Source organism: Channa argus, chromosome 24 (assembly GCF_033026475.1).
Source record: "Channa argus isolate prfri chromosome 24, Channa argus male v1.0, whole genome shotgun sequence".
Classification (NCBI taxonomy): Eukaryota; Metazoa; Chordata; class Actinopteri; order Anabantiformes; family Channidae; genus Channa; species Channa argus.
The window spans coordinates 6,707,596-6,733,253 of record NC_090220.1 but is presented as its reverse complement, the minus strand read 5'-3'; the positions used below and the strand labels follow the sequence as shown (position 1 = coordinate 6,733,253).

General features: G+C 38.9%; 1 protein-coding gene across 2 annotated transcripts in view; it reads right to left on the bottom strand.

Moving 5' to 3' along the window:
- uvrag (UV radiation resistance associated gene) overlaps nucleotides 1-25,658 on the bottom strand; it is an 88,934-nt gene that overhangs the window by 10,918 nt on the left and 52,358 nt on the right. For both annotated transcript variants that reach the window (XM_067494317.1, XM_067494318.1), the window contains exon 14: nucleotides 6,683-6,774. In XM_067494317.1, the coding sequence (XP_067350418.1) occupies nucleotides 6,683-6,774 (92 nt within the window). The remainder of the gene's footprint in view (nucleotides 1-6,682; nucleotides 6,775-25,658) is intronic.

The following is a 25,658-nucleotide window of genomic DNA, read 5'->3' as shown; positions in this document are numbered from 1 at the left end:
CCACTCACCCCAACCGGTGAAGGCATATGGCCTCCCACCCTGAGCCTGGTTCTGCTGGGGGTTTTCTTCATTAGACAGAGTTTTTCCTCTCCACTGTCACCTGATGTTTGTTGTGAATTGGTGCAATATAAATAAAATTGACTTAAATTTAATTGAATCACCCAGAGGAGTTTGTCATCATTAGATTATGTCATCTGGGGGAGCTGTGAAACAGCAGGTTGACCATGATTGCAAACTCCAAAGTATGAGCACACAACAACATAATCTGAACTGAAGTCTCCTTTCAAGTGATGTCATCTGGAGGAATTTTTTAATCTAGAAGTAAAGAGATATTTTCATATGGGGAAGTCAGAGGGAAGTTTAATTCCCTCTGGCATTTATCTACATGTACTACCGAAATTAAAACCAAAAGAAGCAAGTTCAAAATCAGTGAAGGCGTCCTTCAAATGCCCTACTTTTATGATATATCACTGTAGCATGAACAAATATCTTTAACTTTTAGTGAATATTGTACGCTCCTATCCTGACCTTTAAGGCAAACAGTTGTTAACCTTGTAGCCAAATCAATGAAACGCATATTGACTTTGCCAACGCCGCCCTTGCTTACCAAAAATATACCAAACCAATAAATGTGACTCCAGAAGTGTGATCTGAACCTTACTGTGAACTTTGCCAATTGTTTCACCCCTACATTATGATAAAAATGTACTTAATAATCCAAAATGCCCTATTTTTCAGGAGCTACTTGATCTACATATTGGAAGCTGTGGTTAAAAATATTCAGTTCAGCTTAAATTATTAACATGATTTCAATCAAATAAGTAACTGTAACTGACATGATGGAATCTTCTGGAGTCAAGATGTAAACCTGCGCTGAATTGTCTTAAGCTAGAAAAGTTATAAAAAATTATAAATTGCCATCAGGTAATTTTACAGGTTTCATAGCTGCTTCACATTTGTAGTAAAGAAATGAGATTTGTGCAAATCTCTGTTGCAAAACTCACTTTTAGATCACTGTCTAAACTACCAGCCCTGGTCCGAGTCCTCCCCATGAACAGAAATACATGTTTACAAGCCGAAGTGATTACTGGACCAAATGTCAGAAACCAAACAATGATGTCGATAAGCAATATTACAAGATTTTAAACACATATGGCTCTGCATTTTATTCACCGACACGCTGAAAAGTCACTTGATGGTGACAGTTTGATGTAATCCCAGCGTTCTTACCAACCACAAATGAGGAAAAAAAAACATAAAACATTGCAAAGTTTTGGCAAACAAGTGAGTTTCATACTATTTTGTAGTGCTTTTTCTTATCCTTGCTTCCTCAAACATCCCCTTTGTGTCAAGTCCACCCTGTTTAGGAAAGCTAAGAATACCCATGGACATATTACCAGAATGCTGTAGCGCATTAGGCAGTTCTCAAAATACATAAGTCTGTAGGACAGGACTCCACAGTTCCATATTGCAGAATTAAAAAATGTGGTCATGCTGTGGGTATGATAAAGAAGCCAAACACATTATTACTAATTAGTGTACTTTAAAAAGTGATTTTGAAATGGTTATGTTACATATTGAGGCATTGAGATGTTTCTTATCATCTCAATGGTAGATCTCCACATTGCATCACAATATGGATGAATAAATTTAAATGCACTACATACGTTTTTTTAAGCTGCTTAAATAAGTCTTAATTCTGTTGTGAGGACTCCTGACTCAGCACACAACAGCTTTTGTTCCTGTCTTGTTGTCAAACAGCAGCGTCACTCTGGAAAAGTTAGATTTCTACCAAAACGTCCATAAACGTGTACACACAAATAAACATAGCTTCAGGGTAAGTGCTTTCATCTCCTCTATCTTTGGGCCCTTCCACTTCTCATTTAGGAGTAGAAGGGCGATGGAGGATTGATTTGAGAGCTCTGGCTTTTCATGGCTTCTTTCCTTTCAAAACAAGAGATTATTCAATTAATGTGTGTAATACACATTTCCCCCTCGCTGACCCTGGGAGAGGGGTAGAGATCAAAGACAGCATTCTCTTTTATAGGACCATGGAGCTGAAGCCTATAGTAGACCAACTCCCAGGTTTTAGTAAAGGGTTACTTACAGGCCATAAGTCTGTAGAAGGAGAGAGGCAGAGATCTAATCATTCCACTTTACCAGGACATTTAATGGGCTACTCAAAATCTCATCGGCAGCTGTTTTTCTAAATGTGGAGCTACTAATGATGGGCAGAGGTAAAGGCCCAGGTTAAGGTTAAAAAGGCCAAATATAGCATTTCTAACTTTTACCTGAGACACTGAGTCAAATTGAACAAATTGAACTCTTCCACTCAATGTTACAGATCAGCAGTCTTACTACAAAGTTATCATAGAAATAATTATGTCACTAACTTGATACCAATCCTATACCTTTAGTGTAGTGTATGAACAAGATGATGTTTATGCCTGGATGTTAGATATAAAAAAAAGTACATTTAGTGAGAAGTAATTTCACAGAATGTTTAGTTTACTGACCAAACTCTCATAACTGTAGTGTTAGAGAGATGTGATAAATTGCAAAAAAAAATGCCCAAGTTATAAACCAATCCCACTTGTGAGCTATTATTTTGAGCTGTCTATTTAATATCATTTTTCCAGAATGCATCTTTCAGTTTGCGTTCTGGGTCAGGATTGTGGTGTGTTAGAATTTGATTTAATGTTGTCTGTTATGTCGGTGGGTGGTTTGACCCCTGTTTTGATTAAGCTGAGAATAAATAAATGAAATAAAATCATTATTAATAAAAAAAAAAAAAAAAAAAGATGGCTATTTTAACACAAGATCAAGATGACACAAATGACTCCAGACAGGGCAAGCAGTTGAGTTAAAGGCTAATTTAAAAAGAGAGGTTGTTAACATAGTGATACCGCCTCATTTCAAATAGGAGTTTAACTGAAAAAGAAGTCAGAAAACAGCATTTTCTATCACCGTAGAGGTAACATATGTGAGCAATGCTTCCAAAATAAGTCAGAGGTGGAGAAGAATCTAAACGGGTTTCTTAAGTGCAGGTCAATTTGTTCCGCGATTGCCCAAGAAAGCTGGTTTCTCTTAGAAACTTGGTTACTTAAGTGCATATAAATGCAGTAAGTTTCTTGCTGCATAATGAAGCTCTTCCAACTTACTTTTAATGCAATTCTCTATACATTGGCAGACAAAATATTTCTATGTACAACCCCAATTCCAAAAAAGTTGGAAGGTTGAGTCAAATGTAAATAAAAACAAAATGCTTGAGATTTGCAAAATGATTTGCAAATCTCATCAACCCATATTTTATTTCCAATAGAACATAAACAACATATCACATGTTGAAACTGAAAAATTTGAACATTTCATGGAAAATATTAGCTCATTTCGATTTTTATGGCAGCAACGCATCTCAAAAAAAGAGGGTGATGTTTACCATTGTGTAGCATCCCCTCTTAACAGCTGTCTGTAAACATCTGGGAAGTGAGGAGACCAGTTTCAAGAGATTTAGAAAAGTAATGTTGTCCCACTTTTTGGGTGTCCATGGTTTCCAAAAAGAACTTCAAATTTTAATTCATCTGAGCATAGAACATTTCTCCATTTTGCCCAAAACTATTTTAAGCTTTGGCCCAGAGAACAGGGTGATGTTTCTGGATCGTCACTTATGACTTCTTCTTTGCATGATGCTGCTTTAACTTACATTTGTGGGTTGCACAGTGAACTGTGTTCACAGACAGTGATTTCTTGAAGCGTTTTTGAGCTCAGAGCTGCTTGAGGGCCCAGAAATCACATGCATGGAGTTTTGACCTTCGGTATTGTCCCTTGTGCACAGAAATTCCTCCTGATTCTCTGAATATTTTGATGATATAATATACTGTAGATGGTGGGATCGTCAATGTCACAGATTGGTAAACCTCTGCCCATCTTTACATTTGAGAAGCTCTGCGTCTCGGAAATGCTCCTTTTATACCCAGTCATGTTACTGACTTGTTGTCAATTAACCTAATTAGTTGTCAAATGCTCCTCCATTCGTTTTTGATTTGCGGCAATTACTTTTCCAGCCTTTTGTTGCCCCTCTTCGATGAAATGGAAACATTTCTCAGTTTCAACATCTAGCGTGTTGTTTATGTTCTATTGTGAATAAAATGTGGGTTGATAGTATTTGCAGATCATTGCATTGTGTTATTATTATTTACACCGTAACCATGCTTTGCAGATCAGCTTGTATGGTTTGGATCAAGAACAAATCTATTCTTCCACCACACTTTGGCCTTTCCATCACTTTCGTAGATGTTAATCTTGTTAATCTCTGTACGTTTCTGCAAATTCCAAGCTGGTTTTCATGTTAATTGATCATATTTTAACAACAGTCTTTTTGGATTTTGCCAAATAAAAGCTAAATCCAAGAGTAGGCATTTAGAACTATCTTACAGGACACACCTGGGTAAATATGGTCATATGCAAAAGTTAGTACCCTCTCTTTACATTCTATGTTTTAAAGGTGTAAAAACAGGAAACATCATGTGATCATAGTGGGTCATGATGTTAGTCAAGTACAACCCCAGACGAACAACAACATATAACTTTGTTCAAAATGCCATTATTTACTTTAACACCAAACAGAATAAAACATGTTGGCAATACTAAGTAAGCCATTACTGTTTCAATGGGATTTAAAAGGGTAAGTTAATCCCAGGTGATGCTAATCATCAACCATTGAATAATTGATTATTAGCAGGTGTGCAGACCTCTATAAAAGCAGAGGTTTTGGCAGTTTGCTGGTCTGGGCCATTCAGGTTTTATAAGTCAACGCAAACAGGGAAAGAAATAAGCAATGGCCTTGGACAAGCAATTATTGCTTGTCCAAGGCTATATCAATCTGGAAAGGTTTATAAAACTATTTCCAAACTATTTAAAGTTCAACATTCTACAAGATTATTCACATACAGTAGCATTCAGGGCAGTTGCCAATCTTCCCAGGAGAGGATGTCCTAGCACATTCACGGGTCAGACCACGCAATGCTCAGAGAAATAAAAACAAACAAAAACAAAACAAAAAAAAACCAGGTGCTCCCTCTCAGGCCCTACAAGCCTCACTGAGCATGTAAATGGTTTTCCATGACAGCTGAACAAGTACAGATTGTTTGGAAGGGTTGCCCGGAGAAAGCCTCTTCTGTCTAAGGAAAAAACATAAAGCACAACTGAGTTTTGCAAAACTACATCTTAACAAACCAAGACTTCTGAAACATTGTCCTATGGACGGATGAGACCAAAGTGGAGTTGTCCAGCCATGTTTGGCTAAAACCGAATGGCGTATTTCAGCCAAGACATCTCAAAATCACTACCAAGCCCGGCAGTGGACGGTTGATCATTTGGGCTTGTTTTACAGCCACAGGACCTGGATACCTTGAAGTCCTTGACTGGACCATGAATGCTCTATACCAGAGTATTGTAGAGGCAAGGCCATCTGTCCGATAGCTAAAGCTCATTCAAACTTGAGTCATGTCACAGGACATTTGTCCAAAGCAGACGTGTAAATCTACATCAGAATGGCTGAAAAATAAACGTTAAAATAATAATAAAGGTTAAGGTTTTGAAACAGCCTAGTCAAAGCCCAGACCTCAACCCAATTAAAGCGCTGTGGCAGGACCTTAAGAGCATAAGCAAATGCCCAAAATCCTCAATGCCCAAAATTTTATTTTTTCAACAGGGAGAAAAAATAAAAAAATTCAATATGTTGTTGCTTGTACGAGGATTTATTTGCCTAATTCTTAAGACCCACTGCAATCAGATTATGTTTTTACGCATTGGCTAGCTCCTTGCAGGGCAGCTCTGCTGTCATTGGTGTGTGGGTGTATAGGTGAATAAAGCCCCTTTCAGACATGCACTGGAATTCAGACATTTTCGAGACTTTCTCTGGGGTGGGTGTATGTGTGAACGCAAACACCCATGTCTGTTGGCCCTGACATTATCCGGAATATACCCAGCCAGCTCCCTAGTGCAAAGTCCGGATTATCTCCACCCGAGCTCATTTTTGAATAGAGGAGGTAATACTCCAGAGGATTCACCATGAGTAAGTGGATTTGTTGATGTCATCCATTTCTTGAGACTGCCACAAAACCAGGCAAATACAAACAACCGAAGGTGAAGAACTAACGCAACTGCAACATCGAACGGGAATGACAACAAAATTTGTGAACTTCTGTCGGTAAGGGCAGACCTGGAAAACATTAAACAAATACAAGGACTAGCATCAGATTCTGTGTTATATGACCAGACTATAAAGCAAAACACTGTGATTTCCAAAGCTTTGTTTTTGCATCATGTCCCGCCCTGCACAAGTGAGAACGCATCTCGCACTGTCTATCTCCCGATGTTGGTTACATGTCTGAAAGGGAAACTCCAGGGAATGTGAGGACCATATCCTCCTGACATTCTTTTAGAGTTCATGTCTGAAACTGGCTTAAGAAGAAACATTGTTAAGTGCTTTGTCTGGTAAGGTAGAAAAGCTCTTTAAGTGCAGACTCGTCCATATCAGTCTTCTGATCCTTAACCCAAATGTCTACAGGTAAAACCAATGAATTTGCCTCAACATTCATATACTGTACTTCAACATCTGCCAGGATTTTATGGCCTTCGATGAAACATTTGGTATCTAAAGTGTCTTTTTAATTCTTACCATCGGACCAGCAGGCCATGTTCCAGAAAGTTTTTCAGATTGGGTAGTGTCTGCTGCAGGTCTGGGGTGGTCAAGCCATGTTGATATCTCAGCTGCAAAAAAAGAGAATAGTTGCTGTATCATTCACCGCAAACAACCTCCAAAATTGTACAGAACCACAATATTGTGTGTATTAGTCCAGTGGAGACCATGAAGTATGAAGAATTTCCATGTTCGAATGCCATCTGGAGAAGAAGAAATATCACCTACAGGAGAGGTCTGAAGTCTACATACTTTGACCGTGACACATTTCTACTCCCCCTCACTCTTGGGACAATTAATCATCTGGACACACAATGGGCATCCTTCCCTTATAACAGGCATGTGCACTAATATGTAAGGTGTGTGGAAAGATATGAGACTGGCAAGAAATGTGTACTTAAAACCTCTGGAAATAATGAGGCAACAGAGCACTTTAGATACACTATTACATACTCCCATGGTCTTTATCTATCTCTCTTTAGTAGACCCACATCTAAATTTGGCTTTGAATATTCCCGCTTTATACCACAGTACTATATTATAGGTGATAACATCGCCTCTGCTGAAAAAAAACTCACAAGGCCACCTATAAACTTCAACTCTGGTGCCAGAAATAGTTCTTCCAACAGTTGAGTGATGTTGCGGCAAGTCAACTCTTGTCCCAAAGAGTTTATTTAACCTATATTACTGAACAGCAGAGGAGCATCATGCCGCACGTCCAGCATATATCTCAGAGGCCCCTCTGTCACACACACTGGCTGCACAAGCTGACATCTGTTTTCTTTCCACTTTGGTGCTACGACAACCACTCTACTTTTCAGACAAACACAGACACATGCAAACACACATACACTTGCAGCTGCATGTTAATAAATAGATATCATAGAAATCTTTTTTAAATTTGGAGATTAGTTTAAGTTAGTTAATAAGTTAGTTCATAAGTAGTAAATCCAAGCTACCAGAGACCATCAAAGCACAGCCATACAAGTTTTATATGGCAAACTGTATAATATTCTCTCAGGACACTGCACATACCAGCTTTTGTAAAGATTAATGGCCAGTAGTGGTATAAAAGCATTACCATGAAAGGTCGTGCTTCTGGGAATGGATGATATAGGCAAATTTTTTTTTTAAATTGTTTTGTTTTTACTGGACAAATCAAATTTTGTGTCTACGTAAACAAAAAAAGACAAAAAAGATTCAAAAATAGAAATATTTGTTAGAATATGCTGGCAAGACTGTGGCTCAGGAAAGTAGAGCGGTCGCCCACCAATCTCGCGGTTCAATCCCCGGCTCCTCCGGTCACATGTCAAACTGTCCTTAAGCAAGACACCCTGACTTAGTTGCTCCTGCTGAGTGTTGGTCAGCTCTATAGCAACTGCCTCATCAGTGTATATGTGTGTGTGTGTGTGTGTGTGTGTGTGTGTGTGTGTGTGTCTGTGTGTGTGACTGTGAGTGCAAATAGGTGAATAAGAAGCAGTGAGAAGTGACTTTGAGTGCCAATAGGTAGAAAAGCACTACATAAGTGACCATTTATCAAGATCCTAACACAAGGCATAGCTATGCACCTACAACAAAAAGTAATAAAAATAATAAAAAGCAATTAAATATTGAACTCTGAATGCTTAAAAAACACGAGAATGCCTGAGCACCTCTACTAAACCGCAGTTGTTGCTAAAAGATAGTTTATGGTATGACTTATGGTACATGTAGACACATAGTGCTTTCTTACAGCTTTTCTGAATTGTTTACAGCGATTACCAGTCCTGTTAACTAAACATCCCAAACCATCCCGCCATCTGCCAAAAGTCAAATTTCCCAGTCAAAATTATTGTAGTACATTCTATATTGTCCGAAGATTGAATAATGTCAACTGGAGTTCTTTTTTCTTGGTTAGAAACATTTCGCTACTTATTCAAGCAGCTTCTTCAGTCTGAATAATGTGGCTGGTGACCCCAGTGATATCCTCCAGAGTAGGCCTTTGTTCCACCCTGATAGTCTCGTTAAGGTGGGAGGTGGGAGTCATCAAGATGTAACAATTACGACCCTAACTCCCTAAACCCCAAACATGGGAGTTGCTACGTGTGGCCCTCTTGGCGGATGTGTGAAGTGGTCTTAATCTTCCTGGGGATGGATGAAAGGGCAGCATGAAAAATGGGAAACGGGTTGTTCCTGAGGGCTTCTCCTCTGTTGAGAGAAGGGTTCTCCATGTGACTATAAATGGCTTCAAGTACTCCTCTCTTGAACCAACTGTCTTTTCTGTCCAAAATGTGTACATTGTCATCCTCAAACAAGTGTCCTTTGTCCTTCAGGTGTAGGTGCTCTGCTGATTCTGGTCCTGAGGTGTTGCTTCTCCTGTGCTGGCCCATCCTCTTGTGTAGAGGCTGTTTGGTTTCTCCAATGTAGAGCTCTGAGTTATTGATGACAAAGTCATTGGTGAAACTGTCAGGGCATCGGTGGTGGGGATGCCGGTGAAGAGGGAAGTGAGATCAAAGGACACCATGGCTTCATCAATATCCTCCTTTCAGGTTCTTATATGTGTGATGGTCGTCTATAAGTGTGGTGACTTTACTGTGGATATTTGCATATTTGTACTGTACATTAAATTTTTCATTCAATTTCGGCACAATTGACTACAGTCAATTAAAAATGCTGTAAAGTATTCATGCCTAATGTTTTTAGATTGTGTTCATCATGTAAAGGGGCTTGTCTGGAAAAAACAAAACATAACCATCCTCATTCATTGTAGTGACAGGTTTAGTATTGTCTTGATCTCACCAATGTGTAAGAGCTATTGAGTAGTGTTTGCTGCCATTACTCTAGCTTGTTGACTGGCATGGCAAACATATGCAGGTGTGTCCAAGGAAAAATGCACAGCTTATATTACAGTAATAACTCCAGAGAACTGCTGGTGCTGGTGTTTCAGTGATAGCAGACAAAGCTCTGATTCGGATTTTGCAATTTAGACAGTTAAGAAGAAGCAAATCCTTTAATGCATCAAATTAAATCCCACTCCAGTGTGTTGTGTGTTTTGGCCTTAAGTAGTTTTTCAGTGTGTCTCAATTATCTAGACTGTGGCAACTACTTCAACTAATGTTAGCAGTTCTTGTGTTAGGTGGCACTAATCTTGCAGGTCTGATCAGCTCTCTCCAGGACTGCAGAAAGCCAAATTGAAGCTGTTGTCAGGTGTGTGCTCTCTGCAAATCAGTGGAAAATCAGACTTTAGCATAAGCACCGCTGCGTGTAAAACAAAGATCCTTTATGAGGTGAGATGCATCACACTCCTGAACATTTGGGGTGAACTGTTAATTTTGCTCTCAAAATGCACCTGACTGTTCCATTTAGCTTCTTAGGGGAAGCACGCCCCAGGACTCCCTTAGCATGTTTGGGGTCCACCCAACATAGTCTCAAAATCCTGTGGAAAACACTGACTCTGTATGGAATTTAAAGAAACAAGAGTCATGACAGTATCAGAGAAGGATTTTTATCAAAAAACAGTTCATACTGAGGGAGTCAGACCAGGGTGTTGCCTTGAAACCCAGCTGCTGATGGTTTGGTCCAAAAGCTACGAGAACAACACAGAGATCCATTCATGCCTTAGAGTAAACCTTAGGGTCTGACCAAATGACGAAGCTGAAATGTCCACAGAGCTGGCTGAATGGAATTGGGTTTGAAACTGCAGTCCAAGATCAATAACACCACTAGTTTAGAAACAGAGAGCTTAGCAACATTGGCCGGGGGGACTGCTTGTTCTGTGGCTATATAAATCTCAATGTTACTGTCTAGAAAGTATAAATCAGAAAAGAATAAATATTATGGATTTAGCAAACATAAATAGCATTTGTTGAAATGACTATATCTTCATTTAATATTTAGTCAGAAGGCTTTACAAAATGTTATCCCTAAAGCCTAATACTTGGCCTGAATGTGTATATCTACACTTGTCTCTTGCTGTTTGTGTTACATATGGAGATGTTGCCAAGCATGAAGAGAAACTGGATATTGGTAAAGACAAGAGAGATGTGGGTGATATCACTGGCTTGCTCTGAGCACACTTGATTGCTATTTGCTCATTGTGAAAAGAAAAAAAATGTTACTAGGAAGGAAAAACAGCATGTTGATGGTTTTTTTTAATTTCACAAATGTGGATATATACATTTACGTAGGCTTTTGTCAAATATCTGCCAGTGGGCACCAACAACACTTTTACTAAGTGTCTAGCTGGCAGCAATGGAGAGCCACCAGCACTGGGTGACTGTTGCCTAATATTATCTTGGTAATGAGGTGTGGTAAATACATTTAGACAGGTTGGAAGTTCTGCAGCCCCACAGCTGACCCAATGCTCAGCAGCCAGACTATCAATATTCATAAACAGGTTTGGCCCTCCCTGGTGGAAATCGCATTAAGATTCCCTTCGGAGCCCACTGTATGTGTATGCATGTGTGCTGCTCTTGAACTCCGGGGAGGGCACATATCCTAGAGGCAGGCTGTCAAATATGCAAACATCAACCCCTTCCCGTCTTCTATGCTTGCTAGAGACAAACAGAAGAACACTAGTGACCCGGCTGTGTCATCTGGAGGAAAAAAGTGCACAGAATCTTGTGAGAGAGAAGGAAAAGTGTGAGGCAGCTTAAAGACCTGGAGCTGGGTGTCATTTCCACATGACAAAGCCATGAAAGCTTTGACTGCAGAATGGAAACAAACAACTTAGTGGGAAGGTTTAGATTCTGGTCTCTAAACCTAAATATTCTTTTGGAGTGCGTTGTAACTGATATGAAGCAATGGGCTGTAATTGACATGAAGTAAAAAAACAAAACAAAAACCAAAACAAACTACTGATTGAGTTCTGGTGCACAGAAGAACATATTTTTTTAGTCCAAAAGCCAGTAAAAAGCATCAAGACAATTAAGAAACAATTTTAGTGTCTTCTGTGTTGACAGCTTCAGATCATATCATACAAATTGCACAGAATCAGTCCACTTGAGACAGCTTGTCATTTTCAGTTTCCCTTTCATACATCCTTATAATGGATGTTGTTGGAGTCCTTTGCACGCTTGTGCATATGTGTAAGGAAGAGCGCTTTCAAACAGGCCACAGAGTTCTTTGTAATGGAGCTAACTGGATCGTGGTGAGAAATTCCCACAGCCCATTGAGGACAGCTGAAAGGCGAGAGGACCTAGTTGAGGAGAGGGTGAACTGGAGGCACACACTGGGGCTCCTTTACATGATGACATAGTGAAACAGAATCGGCTAGGTCTCCTCGTTGCTGTTCACACCTTTGTGTCTGAACACTCCCTTCCCTGTTTAGCCATTCAACAAATCCCACTCTGGGCTTTGGAGACTCCACAGCATGTGTAGTGGGTAATCAGGTGGTATGACTCTAAGGTTTGGTATGTCTGTGTGTGTGTGTGAGTCTACAGGATGAGCACAACTGACCCATTACGCATGAGAATGTGGGGACTCATCCTCATCCAATGCAAAGATAAAGTAACAGCCAAAAGAATGCAGCAGTTTATCCAGACCCAGCCTGCCAATCCACTGAAGCCATGACCACACATGAACACACTCAAACTGTTTACAGTCAGTTTACAGTACATGCCACCCATCACTTGGCAAAACCTGCTTGTTTGCACTGAGCTCTGTACAGCGGCTAAACAAACACAGCCAGACTTAGGCCACGTATTACTGTTTCCTTGAGTTTGTCAGTACAAATCACGTTCAGAACAGACCTCGAATGTGGGCGGGCTGCAAAGATTTTTGAGGTTGATTACTGATGATGTAGTGTAGGAGGGTAGCCCAGGTAACAAAGCACACCTCTCCCCTCCTCATCTTTTATGCGATGAGGTCACTGTAGAAGCTGCTTGACAGCACAATACTGAAACAGTTCAATTGGTGCATGTTATGCATCATTTGAGAGTAGTTTTTCATAGTCACTGGAGATGGGCAGTGGAGTAAATCTGGGACACAGGATATTTTCATCAAGAGGTTAAAAATCTTCAAATCAAGCTCTGGGGTATCCATGTCTGAGATGCACCACGGACAATTACCCCAAGATCTTCAATCAGCAGGTTTTTGTCCACTAGGGTAAAAATAGAAATGGTTATTTTACGGAGTACATGGGTTTACATGCTCCCTGGGGAAGATAATCAAGGAGCTCATTAGGTTCTATGACAGCATGTTATTGAGGGACTAACCACGTGTTCTTCCCTCCCTCTATCAAATTGTGGACTGGACAGCAGACAGGAGATTGATGCAGATTAAGTGTGTATGATACAGAAAAAAAATGATTTTGTGATTTGTTTAAAAAACATTGAGATTTGTTTTGTATTCACTTTTTCTCTGCTCATGCTTTATACAGCTCCAGTGTCCAGTTTAGCAATATAGTATTATGTGTTTTATGCTTAATTATTTCTGGTTGCAACAATAAACAAAAACAAATTCACATAAACCCAAGTATAAGGGAGATCAGGTTACTGCAGACCATATAGAACCTTTATGGGCCTTACGTCAGTCAAACTGACAACTATTTAAAAAACAAACTTACTGTAGTTTTAACAAAAACTGTTGGATCTCATTCAAATCTGGCAACTTCAAAACAACCCAAGTTAATAGTGCAAACTCTAATGTGCTGTTTATCTAAACTGATATGAGTGTCACTGTATTCATCAAAGGTTTCATTATGTGTAATTGCAAGTATGTAAAATAGCCAATGACCAGCAGTTTCTTGGCTTATGGGACCTGCTGTCCTCTGAAGCCATTTGGCTTGTGCAAAGAAAAAAACAAAACACACAAGCCACACAAAGTTCATGTTGTGTTTATGATCAGGCTCATGAAGCTGTCAACTCTAGCCAAGAATCTGCCCACACAATCCCTTCATAATACACTGCGATGACCAACTTTTCCTCATGGCTGCAGGTGAAGTTTCTACTATTGTTTCGTAATTATAGTTGTCATTAAGTTTGTATGTATTCTCTCATTTTAATGCTCTCAATATGTCTCTATGTCTTTGTTTAAGCAACTCACACAGTGGCATGTCAATCCAATTATTACTTTGTTTTTGTTTACAGCTCTATGTGTCAGCCACATATCTTATGATCAACATCTTCTTTTTCTGTTTGCCAACAGGTTTGCTGTTGGCAACTATTGTAAGACTGGGTCCAGCTTTAGATAATAAACAACTCATTCACCTCAGTAGGGCTGATATGGTGCAAACGTTAGAACACTGTATTTACATACAGAGATTTCCGTCTGATCTATTGTTTTGACGTGTCGATAAACACGTTGACTCGTCCAGAAGAATTACGACACTGGCGTTATCTTTGTGGCCAAGTTGTAAGCCAGACAGTATATTTATTTTAACCCGAAACGTACAACAAAATATAACATAACATAACTACACTTGACAATTACTACAAGCACAGGGAAGAAATCAATAAATTATTTTTGATTTCTCACCTTGAAGCTTAACCACAAAGTAAAAACTAGGTAGTTTGCCATGGTAACTGGTATTTAATATTTCATATGAAGTGTACCGCAGCACCCGCTTGAGGATACACTGTTCTAAATAAAAGCCTCAAATGTAAATAAGCTTTTCTAAGTTACTTGGCCATCTTCACTGTTGTTAAAGGGCAACTTCACTGATTTTCAACTTGCTTCTTGCGGCTGTAGTATACGAAGTAACACATTTTAATGGCCATAAAACATTATTTTTATTATCTATATGCTCCTAGCTGGACAATGCCCCAGATGACAATACTCCAAGGAGCATTTTAGTTCAGATGATGTCATATCATTGCTCCTACTACAGAGGTTGCATTCTTGGTTGACCTGCTGCTCTGAACTCCTCAGGATGACATCATCTGAACTGCTGATGATGCTGAAGCATATACTGCTTTCACACATGCACTGCAACCCTAAACTTCTCTAGACATTAACCGGATGAGCTACATGTGAGAACAGTAATGTCAAATTGAGACAGCCTGGATGTCACCCTGACTTTATCCAGAATTATTCTGTGACCCAACCCCCATCAGTCTCGGCATACTGTTCGGAGAATTCCAAGCTAGACAGAGGGCTGGTTGTCAACATTTCTATCAGGCACAGCATCATTGATTTTCCCTTTTTTTGACTGGCATTGCTTCTTTTTTTATGAGCTGCAAACAAAATCCTGTCATCTCCACAGCCCACTTTGTGTTTCATGCCGTACCTTCTGACAGCTCTGACCAGGCACCACTTTGCCCTGAAATCCAGCAGTTTCTCCCGATGTGAGAATGCGTCTAAATTTCCCACTGTGTGTTACATGTGTGAAACAACAATGTCAAGAGATATTTTAAAAAAGGTAAGGCAGACAGAAGTTTCTAAACATTAATACACATTCACTCCCTAAACTAGAGCCTTAAAACACAAGTTAAAAATTAGAGAAGTCAACCTCTAATTATACATCTACCGTATTCTGCTGAATAAATACAACTGGCTGTTATCAACACACAAATGTGCTTTTTATAATCACAAAGTTGAAAAGCTTACAAACATGCACAAAGGCACATGAATCAAAAATGGGGGAAATTTAGAATTAAAATGCGAACATTAAAACTGTTGTCCACAGCTGATATATATAAAATTACACTGTAAAAAATATATTGTATAGTATCGGATCTTATTAGACTTTTGTTCAAAGTTCTTCCTCTCGGTTTTTTCACGATTTGATTTATATCAAATATAGCCCCCCTTCTGAGAAGCTCTTTCTAGCTCACTGATGAATTTAATATGGTTGATTATGTTTGTTACAGTGCTGTGCTTCTATGATTCCACCCATCTGGCCTATGCCTGGCAAATAATGTAACTCACTCTGCACAGTCTTCAATCATCTAATAAATAAATTACACTAAAATGTTGACCAGGATGCATACAAAACCACTGCAGATGGAAGAATGACAACATAAGAAAAACATATATTGTACATTTTTAGAGCTCTTTACTGCTTAATTGATGTGTATTTATAGATATCCTTTGTCTTTATTCAGTGTTTTACATTTGCAGCTATGTGTTGGACAATGCTGGGTAAAACCTTACATGATGCCATGGTTCAAAACCTCAACAATCATGTGGTATAGCATGGAATATGAAGTCTAACTTGATTAATCACTGGGACCTTTCATGTGTCTCAATAAATATACAGAGCAGAGCAGAAGAGTTGTTTGAGTCTGGCTAGAGTCATATAATTCATTCACAACAGAATTTTACTTCCTTTAAACTCCAACAGTTTTCTGGCCTTGAATATGTGCCATGATCATAATTATCCAGTTTTCATGCCAAACTGGGAATCAGGATTCATAAACACAATAGCTCTTTGCTTACCACACAAAATATTCTCCCACATATTTAGAGGGTAAAGAATCCCTGCTGTCTCACACAAGACACTTTTTAAATGTCCAACTTACATCTTGAATTAAACATGTTCCAAGGAAGTAAAACCAGCACATGAAGCAACAGAGGATCACTCTCTAAAATGGATTATTCAGACAACACACACACACACACACACACACAAAACCAACAAACACGGAACTGAGACTGTAGAGTCCACCATGACTACAAGCTCACCAATGTCATAAAATATTTGAGAATATTTTAAGTAATTGATAGCTAGCCCCCATAAACTCCTGAAATGAGTAAGAAGTGATACGATATGGTTTTATTAACATAAACTACAGTTAACTTCACATTAATTAAATAAATATTTTTAAAAGGAAAAACAACGCCTGCTGTTATTTGTTTATGAAGGATTTAAATTTAAACTTCTACATCACCCTAGGCCAGGTTAGGCTTTAGATATACTTGTTCACCATCACGCATAGACAACGACAGCATCACTGGCTCAAACAGTTCAAACAGTTCTTTGGAGAATTTGAAGACTTAGCCATGACGGGGCAAACTCTGGCCTAATCCTCTGTAAAACACAACAATTTCTTTTTCGTAAACTCACACTTTTCCACAACACAAACAAAAGCCATGGCAAGATTAAAAGAGATTAATGTTAAAATCAATTGAGAGAAAATGGCAACAATATACAGTAAATGGCAGATGGCAATGGCAAAAGTGCAGGAGCAAGCTGTTCCGTCCCGAACTGTTGGGATGATTTACCGGGAATGAATGGGCATGCTTAAGACATTTCTTTCAGGCAACTGTCACTGCGTCTTTCTGTTTTTTTTAGATGCACGGCTCGAAACAAAGCTGTTTCTTGCAGCCTAATTTTTCTATCAAGTTGTGCCTCGTTTACGTACAGAACCCGCACTGAAACCAAGCAGAGTTTCATGCTGTGTGTTACATGTGTAAAACACAACTCAGGGTAATTTCTAGAGCCAATTCCCCAAGACATTGTCCAGAATTCATATGTTAAAGAAGCTATAGAGAATCAATTTAAAATACGAACGAAATTGTTCTAAGCGTCACAGACCCCTTAAATTGACTCTACTTATTATCAGAATTTTAGGAATATTTAAAGGTCCAGCAATATTTAAAAGAGCAGTGAAATTATTTAATTTCATCCCTATTCATGTGTTCAGGGAGCTGACAGGCTTGACTGGAGGAGGTCGCAACCACACATGCTCTGCCAAAAAACACAGAGCCCTGAGGATCATTCAGATTCCAGAGTCCAGAAGAATAAGAATTTTCTTTTTTGTTATTCTTGCATTAGGGAAGACACCACTGAACAACTTTCCCAGGAATGAATGGGTGCCATGTTTTGATGGCATTTACAAGAGGAATGTGAGGCATAAAATTCCCTATCCTACTGATTCTGCTACATTGACTTTGATCTTTTTTAGTACTCCTTTGAGTAGTCTTACAATTGTCATCTTAAGATGTGCAAGGCCTAAAGACTTTTACTTTTCTAAACATATTCACACCTTTACAAGATTAGATAGCAGATAGTGGACTAGTATGTTTAAGATTAAGGTGTTTGACTAAGTTATTGACTTTAGAAGTGACCTTATCACACTAAGCTGTTTAAGAACCAAAGTAAACCCAATTCTCACGTCCATGGGAACTGCCTGACTGCAAGTTCATACTATATGTTAAAGCAGTTCCTTAAAAGATGAAATCTAAGATTCTCTGTACTTCCTGTCTCTGTCGCGATTTCAAACAAGCATGTACTAAAACGGTGTTTAGTATTGCACACTCGAAGTTCTTCCACTTCATTTAACATCCTTTAACACGACTCGCTTTCTCCTTTTACTCTCCCTGTTCTCCTCTACTTTCTGTCTCTTCCAAACTATGGTAATACAATACAGGTGTGATGTACTCACTGTGCCTCAGTCCGATTCAAAAGCAGCCCTAATTCAAACCAGATTCTTCCGTCGCATTACTTGTTGTTACACTTTGCCGAGTATCATATTGCTGCCATATTCAGTCAACAGATTTACATAATTACGAGAACGACTGTATGAGATGAATAGGAAATTCAGTTAGGGAGACCACCAGTTACAAGACGTCAATACTAGTCCCATCTGACCCTAATCACTGTGAGGAGGGTCAGAGGTAGGTACTGCAATGCCTACTAACTTAAGGAAATCTCTTAGTGATGTTCTTATTTAGTCTGTTCATATGTGCTTGTGAGTGAAGGCGTGCTACACTGACATCTAAAGAGCCACGAGAATATCATTACCACCAGGGGTAATGACCCTTGCCACTGTAAAACTGGAGCTGAGCTAAGTAACCTAACACCCGCACATCCTGACCCTGTTTGTGAAGTCACAACACTGAGGTCAACTTCCTGTTAGTAGTATTGGCATGCAAGACCATCATCAATCCTTCATGGCAGCTCTCTCAAGAATTCCTGCTGCCTGGATGAGGCACACCTAAGAGAATATACTAACCTACTACTTTGTAGTTTTAAATTCAAAGCATACACATCTTGTTCTTGAGGGAAGCCGCAAACATTAGTGGTCTGTATGGCAAATGGTGACAAAGAATGAAGGGCACAAAATGTGTGATGGGTGACTTCACAAATCAGCCTTAGCATACATCCTTAGCTTAGCACAGGTCTAATTTCTTCTTCCTCGACAAACACAACAAACTTTGCCATACTTGTAGCATACCTTTTAAATAACACTGCCAACACTAAAAATATAGTCATTAAAACATCATTTTCATTTTGGCCAGCGTCTGATAACACTTGTTTTATTATTTGGAATGAAAGTGTAGGGGTATTTTACACGGGAAATTCTTTTAGTATACATGTATTTCCACAACGCCCCAAGGAAACTAGTAAGCCAGAGAGGAGAGGATGAATATTTGGTTTGTGGGCAAGTGTCTGCACTGGCTTCTTGCTGCCCAGAATTTCTCTATAACTCTGCTCCACTCCTTGTAAATGAGCAAATTATTTTCTTCCCTCTTTACTTTGTGGATGGCTTTACAACTGAAACTTTCTATTAGGATTACTATGAAACTGGGGGTCACAGGGAGACCTTGCGCTGGCAAAATGCGTACATTCCTCGTCATCTCTCTGAGTTTCCAACTTTCAGATATATTGTTTTCAAAGTGATGGTTGCTTGAGAGCTACTTAGCCAAATGTCTGCTTATTTAACTGTCCATTTTAACAAGTTGAGAGTGTAAGTGAATAATAACAAGAAATGAGGAATGAATAATAACTGGCATGGGATTCGGTTTGGTTGTTTCTCACTATTCATCACTACATAAAAATAGCAAACATTCGTATCTGCCAAATAACATTATAAACCTCTCTCAGCTTACTTCATAGAAACAGTTTGTCAAGTATGAATACAATCTTGTTGACAGCAAAATGACCATGTCTGGCCTACAGTACAACTGACTGGCCAAATACATGCCCTATCAAAACAGTAACTAGAGAGCCACAGATTAAAGCCCAGACATTCAGTATTTCACATAGGTTCACAAGCAGTTTCAGGCTGATCCTGCTGCTATTCCACCAGGATCAAATATGCAACATCGAACTGCTCTGTGCAGGAATTTGGGTCGGTGAAAATGAAGTACAAATGAGAAAACATGAGTTATTTTACTGTATATATATCTACATGGGGAAGGATTTAGCTATGTGTATCAGCAGCCATTTATGCATTTTCATCAACTGTACAAACAGTACTACAGATCTGCAAGATTTTTGTGTTTGTGTATCTGTGTAAAATTTGTTTGTGTGACAGAGTTATGAACATATTAAATATTAGCAAAAATCCCAGTCATAAGCTGAAAGATCATGCTGAGCAGAACAAATCTGTAAGAAAGTTGAGCGTTGCTCTGCTTAAAAAAAGTAATAAGTGAAATGACTGAGCTTGGGTAAGAGGAACATCACTGAGTAAACTCAGTGTCTCCTGTAAAAGACTCCAAGTCACAAATTTCACTGTAAACAAATTGTGCCGTAAAATGCACCGCGTATGTTCAGCGAATACAGTAGTGCATAAAAATATTTTTTGGAAAAAGGCATAAAAATTCAAAAGCAGCATAATGGTACAATAAACAAAAGTATCAAATTAAATTCTGCTATGGATTGGGAAGAGTATAGGCCGTGTCCGGTTTGCTTTGGAGAGCCTAGAGCATTCGCTGGTCATCTGGGTTTGTTCAACTATGACAATGCATAGTGTTAAGGATATTAAAACTTTTTTCTGTGCATTGGCAATGAGCTGCTGTGGCTGGAACTGAAACAGACTAATAAAGAAAGTTTCCTCATAATTAGATGCTTACAATCTGGTCTATGCAATGCTCTGCAGATTGGAAAGACAATATCTACTGTGTAATATATTTGATTTTACCAACTAAACTATGCAGTACACTAAGCCAAAAAATGGAGGTGTGATTGCTGCATTATTTGTTTTAATCTGATAAGAAGGTGTAATCTGTGATTAGACTGACTGATTCGCACAGGACTATGAGCTCCTAATATATAAGTGCTGTGCAGAATTCAAGCCATTCAACTTCACTGTCTCACAGTCTGACATACAATTAGGATTCATTTGCTGCACTTCTTCAAGCCTCCACGGGGGAATGGGCTCTGTATTTTAACAGGATACATATAATGAACAATAATGGCATATTTATGAAGATCCACCATATGATTTGTTTTCAAAATAAGTAAACACGTATAAATAGCTAGAGGTATTTTTTTTTAAAAGTTATCCCAATTCTCAAGAAACCAAATCCTTGGTTCTAGGACTTGGAGAGGCACAGATGAATGTGATACAAAAATCTATTAGGTGGCGAAGTTTTTTATTTTTTGTTTTACCCCACCACACTTTTGGTGGCCAAGTATGCAGATTGTTCCATTAATTCAGCATGAGAGGAAGAGTGTGAGATTAAATGCGTAGTTTCTAACTTTCTAATAGGCCTATTGGGGAATTAAATTCAAGGTAAATTAAATACATGTCAATCCAGCTCTTTTGAAAAACCCAATTCATAAAAAACATCCACTTACTTCTCCCTTGCCTGTTATCTCAACACTAACTTAAAAAATCCAAGGCCGCCAGAAATCAGATGTATAAATAAATTCTGTCAAAATGCAGGTAACGTTAAATCAAACACAATAATGGTGCTAGGTTAACAGACAACTGTTCACACTGCACCTCTCATCTGTTGGGTTATTGATCTTACCTCTGGGATGTAAAGCCTCACAACTGTTATAGTATAACAGTTGTATAACTGACTAACTAAGGTGGTCAGGTGAAGAAAGCTTTGTCAACGGGGAGGGAGGAGATGAATTATGATATTATTACGGACAGGTGAACTTCTCTGGCTGCTTGGCGTCAAGGGAAAGAGCAATAATCTGGCCCCAAAAGGCTTCAGTCTGACTTTTGTAATGGTTGTGAGGCGAGAGCAGAAACACATTAAAGCTAAACACATGTGCTGACAAAAGATAATTACAGCATGTGCATTTGTGTTTATATTTGTAGTTGGGTGCATACTTAGCTAAGGCAGGGTGTAGTTTCTGTGGAGAGTATCCTAATTGCTCTGAAAAGCACTAGCCAACAACTTGGCTGAAACTTGTTTTAAATAAAAAAAAAAAAATAAAGTTCAGTTCCCATGGTGAAAACAACAGTATTGACAATAATTTGTCCACTAAAACTTTTAGAGATGGCTGTTTAGCATCATAATGAGATAGTAACAACCAGGAGTACAACAACAAACATAAGGGATGAGAATCAATTAAATCTATAAATACATATGAGATAACCACATTGTAATAAACAGTATATTGGCTTGATAAAATATTCAGACTGCTTCACTTCACACTTACCTTGTTGTACTGCAGTTTTAATTGAACATTAAATATGGACTGGGCTGTCATTTTTTCCTATTAATCTACACAAAGTCTAGGTGTGCGTCTAAAGGTCAATTCCGATTTTTTTCAGAATTGAGATCAGGATTATTTGAATATCTCTATTGAATTTCAATATAATTTAACTAAAAAGCTAATGTAAATTTTAAAAAAATATTACAGCCTAGGGGAGACTGTCCAAGGGAGTCTTTCACGTGTTTCCTGACTTTGAGGTACAGATATTTCATCTGATATTTTAACAACCATAGCAGAGCATTTTTTCTGTGCTTGCAGTTTGCTGTAAGGTGAATAAAGGTGTACATTTGTCACTGTCACTTGTTGTGCTGCAGCTTATAGTTAGCCTTGGATCCTGAGAATCTGGAGTAAATCCTGAGGGAAATGAAGTCAGTTTTGGATAGATATAGATTTCCCTTCACCATAAACTAAACCAACCTTAAGATACTGCAACCAATTAGCCTCTGGATCTATTGTGTATTGTAACATTTGTCTGATACCCTGCTCTCTCTCCTGATTGACTGGATACAGCAGAAGAAGAGAAGCACTCACACATTTCTGTCAAGATGCTACATCTCTTAAAACTGAAAACTGAAGGGTGATAATTTTACAATGTGTTTACTAATGATGTCAAAATGGGTTGTGGAGTCTTACTCAAGTGCATAAAATTGATGAGGGCCACATTTACCATTGGTTAATTTAACTTTCTGCTCTAAAAGAGTACATCCAAATCTTATTCATCTTTGCACTATATGTATTAGACAGTGTATGCTTTTTAATCACATCGTGTCTGCCTATAGACTTTGCGGCTGTAGCTGCAACAGACCACAGGGTCAGTGGTTCGACTCCCAGTCCCTCCTGGATACATGTCGAAGTGTCTTTGGGAAAGACCCCGAACCACAAGTTGTTCCTGGTGGGTCAGGTGAGCACCTTGCATGGCAGCCACCGCCATCGGTGTGTGAGAGTGTGTTAATGGGTGAATGAGTAGCAACATTGTGAAACTTTGGATAAAAGCGCTATATAAGCGACAATTACCATTTACTAGGAATGTTGTTACTTATCGATAATAACATTCTTCATTCAGCGGGGAAAGAAAAAGTTGTTTCCAGTAAAAAGAAAGAAAAGAACCCCTTGCAGGCACCTTTTTAACTTGAGCTGCTGTTTATTTAACAGCTGTTTTCATGAGCCACTTAACCCCAATTCTCTAATAACTGTAAAGCGATTATGTGACCTCTGGGACAATGGGCCTGGGCTCATCACAGGCGCTTCATTAACAGTGAAAAAGCTGTGGCTGCATGGTAGAGAGGATGACATGACAGCACGAACACACCACCCATATCTTCACCTCATAGCAGAGTAATGGAGGCTGACATAAGCGGGTGATGCAGAGACACCACCCTAATGAGGTGTGAATATATTTGATGGAGAGGAGTGTTAGAGTGACTGATAATCAGTGAAAAACACTAATCCTGAGATTTACTTGACAAAGCCAAATTAGGGGAATGAGACTTTGACTCTCTTAACACAACGATGAGTGCCACTGAAAGAATTCTGTGGTCCAGAGCCGCTGCGTTAACTCAGATGAAAAGCTGTCGATTGGCCAGAGTCAAAGGGCTGTAATGAAATCCACATGGCAGAAGGAATTGCCCTGGATAGAAGGAAAAACAGAGAGCCAGGATAGCGGAAATGTTTTTTTTCAAATACTGACCAGATGGGGCCGGCATTGTTTTATTGTAAGAGCTGTCATTGAGACGCAATAAGGCCGACTCCTATGATGGAGTACCTCTACTCCTAAACACCCATATGACAGCACACAGAGTTTGATGAATTAACAAGAAAAACAAGTTTTTCTAAACTTGCTGACATAAAATATACTTGGACTCTGCCCTCACTATTTTTGACAAGTTGGTGGGGGCCTCCCAATCTAAGCTTGGCCAAAAAAAGCCTAAAAGGAGAGAGAATTCTTTTGTTTGTGTGCCTTGGGCCAGTTTTCCTTAACTTTAGGAAAAGAAACACACAATGGATATTAAAATGCCAGATATTTTAATATAATATGACATAACTATGATCAATGAAAGAGATTTAACATTATGTGAAAAAAGCGTAGTTATTTTAAAATACTGGTCTGATGGGCTTTTGTTTTTCCTTTATCTACAAAGCTGTTAGTAGCCTTCTAACCTATGCCAAAATTTTCAGATATTACCACAGAAACATGGCTACTGAAGTGAAGTTATTCATGAAGTTATTCATAAAAAAAGAGAATGTAAAAGAGGCCCTGGTGGTAAAGCAGAGTTATATACTGTATCATATAGTGAGACGAAAGGCGAACAGACTCCAAACAAACTGACCTCAGCTTCAAATTCCAACCAGCTGGAAACTGCAGACGCGCTATTAAGTAAATGATGGAGCAGAGCAGCCAACATTTTCCAAACACCTAGAATCAAAGCAAACCTCCCGCTCATTATGCCAGTGAAATGCACAGTCTGTCCTGTGAGAATAAGATATTCAGAGATACTTGTCATACCACAATAATAGTGATTCATTAAGAGATGAAACATAAAAGCAAAGTAAATATAGCAATGAAGCCATGACCTCTGGATCACAAACATACAGTGTATTATGAAATTTCTCATATACAGTATAAGTACTGAATATCCAAGTACCATGTCTACTCATATATTCACCATATCAATCTGCAAATGCCAAATCGAGACACAGACATATAAACACACAAAAACACATACTGTGCACACAGAGCTACACACAGACAGAGGATTACCCTTATATTTAGTGGAACTACCTCCTCTGGTACCTCTTTGTGGTGATGGACAAACCTGGAACTACCAACCACAAAATGTGGAAATTCAATTACACAAATTTAAGTGTTTCATAAAGTCATAGGTGGCTGTCCAGAGGAATTCCCATAAAACCCTGGTGCTCAGGCATAATCGCAGCGCACTGACGGCTTCACTACGTACACACGCCCATAACTGGAAACCACAGAACACTGACATACACTTACAACTGTGGTCTAGGAGCTTATGATAAATCGCAAGTTTTGGCTGACAGCAAGTAGAATGCTGACAGCCTACGAAGGCCACGCTCTTCATTGTACTGATGTGCTCTGGAGCATCCATTAATTCCACTGCACTCTTATTAAAAACAGAATCTAGGGCGGTTAAGGCTTTGCAAGCTCAACACCGCAGATGCACAACCGCTTTTCCACACTCTTCCTGATACAGTGCTATATATCTGTTTATGGAATAGTGCTCCTACTTCTGGTAGTAAAAAGGCTCCCACCAAGAACTCTTTCTAGCCAATAAGTGGCACTGGATTCAAGCTGTAGCTAACAACAAAAGTTTGTGATGGAAAACAGGGACCACACAGTAAGGCTATGAAAACCCATGGGCATACAGAGGTGTAGGTTAAGGTCTGGGTTTGGTTAATAGATAGTTTGAACAATGAGTTTCAGAGAACCACAGTGGGACTAAACCACTCAAAGCTTTTTTTCCCCTTCAGAGCAGAAAAATAACTTATCTATGTGTTTGTTCGTATAATAGCATCATTTCACATTTATACGGCATACAACCTAAATTAGGTAACGGTAGCATGGGCTAAAGACTACAACTTTTTGACAGATCTAAATTCCAGGAC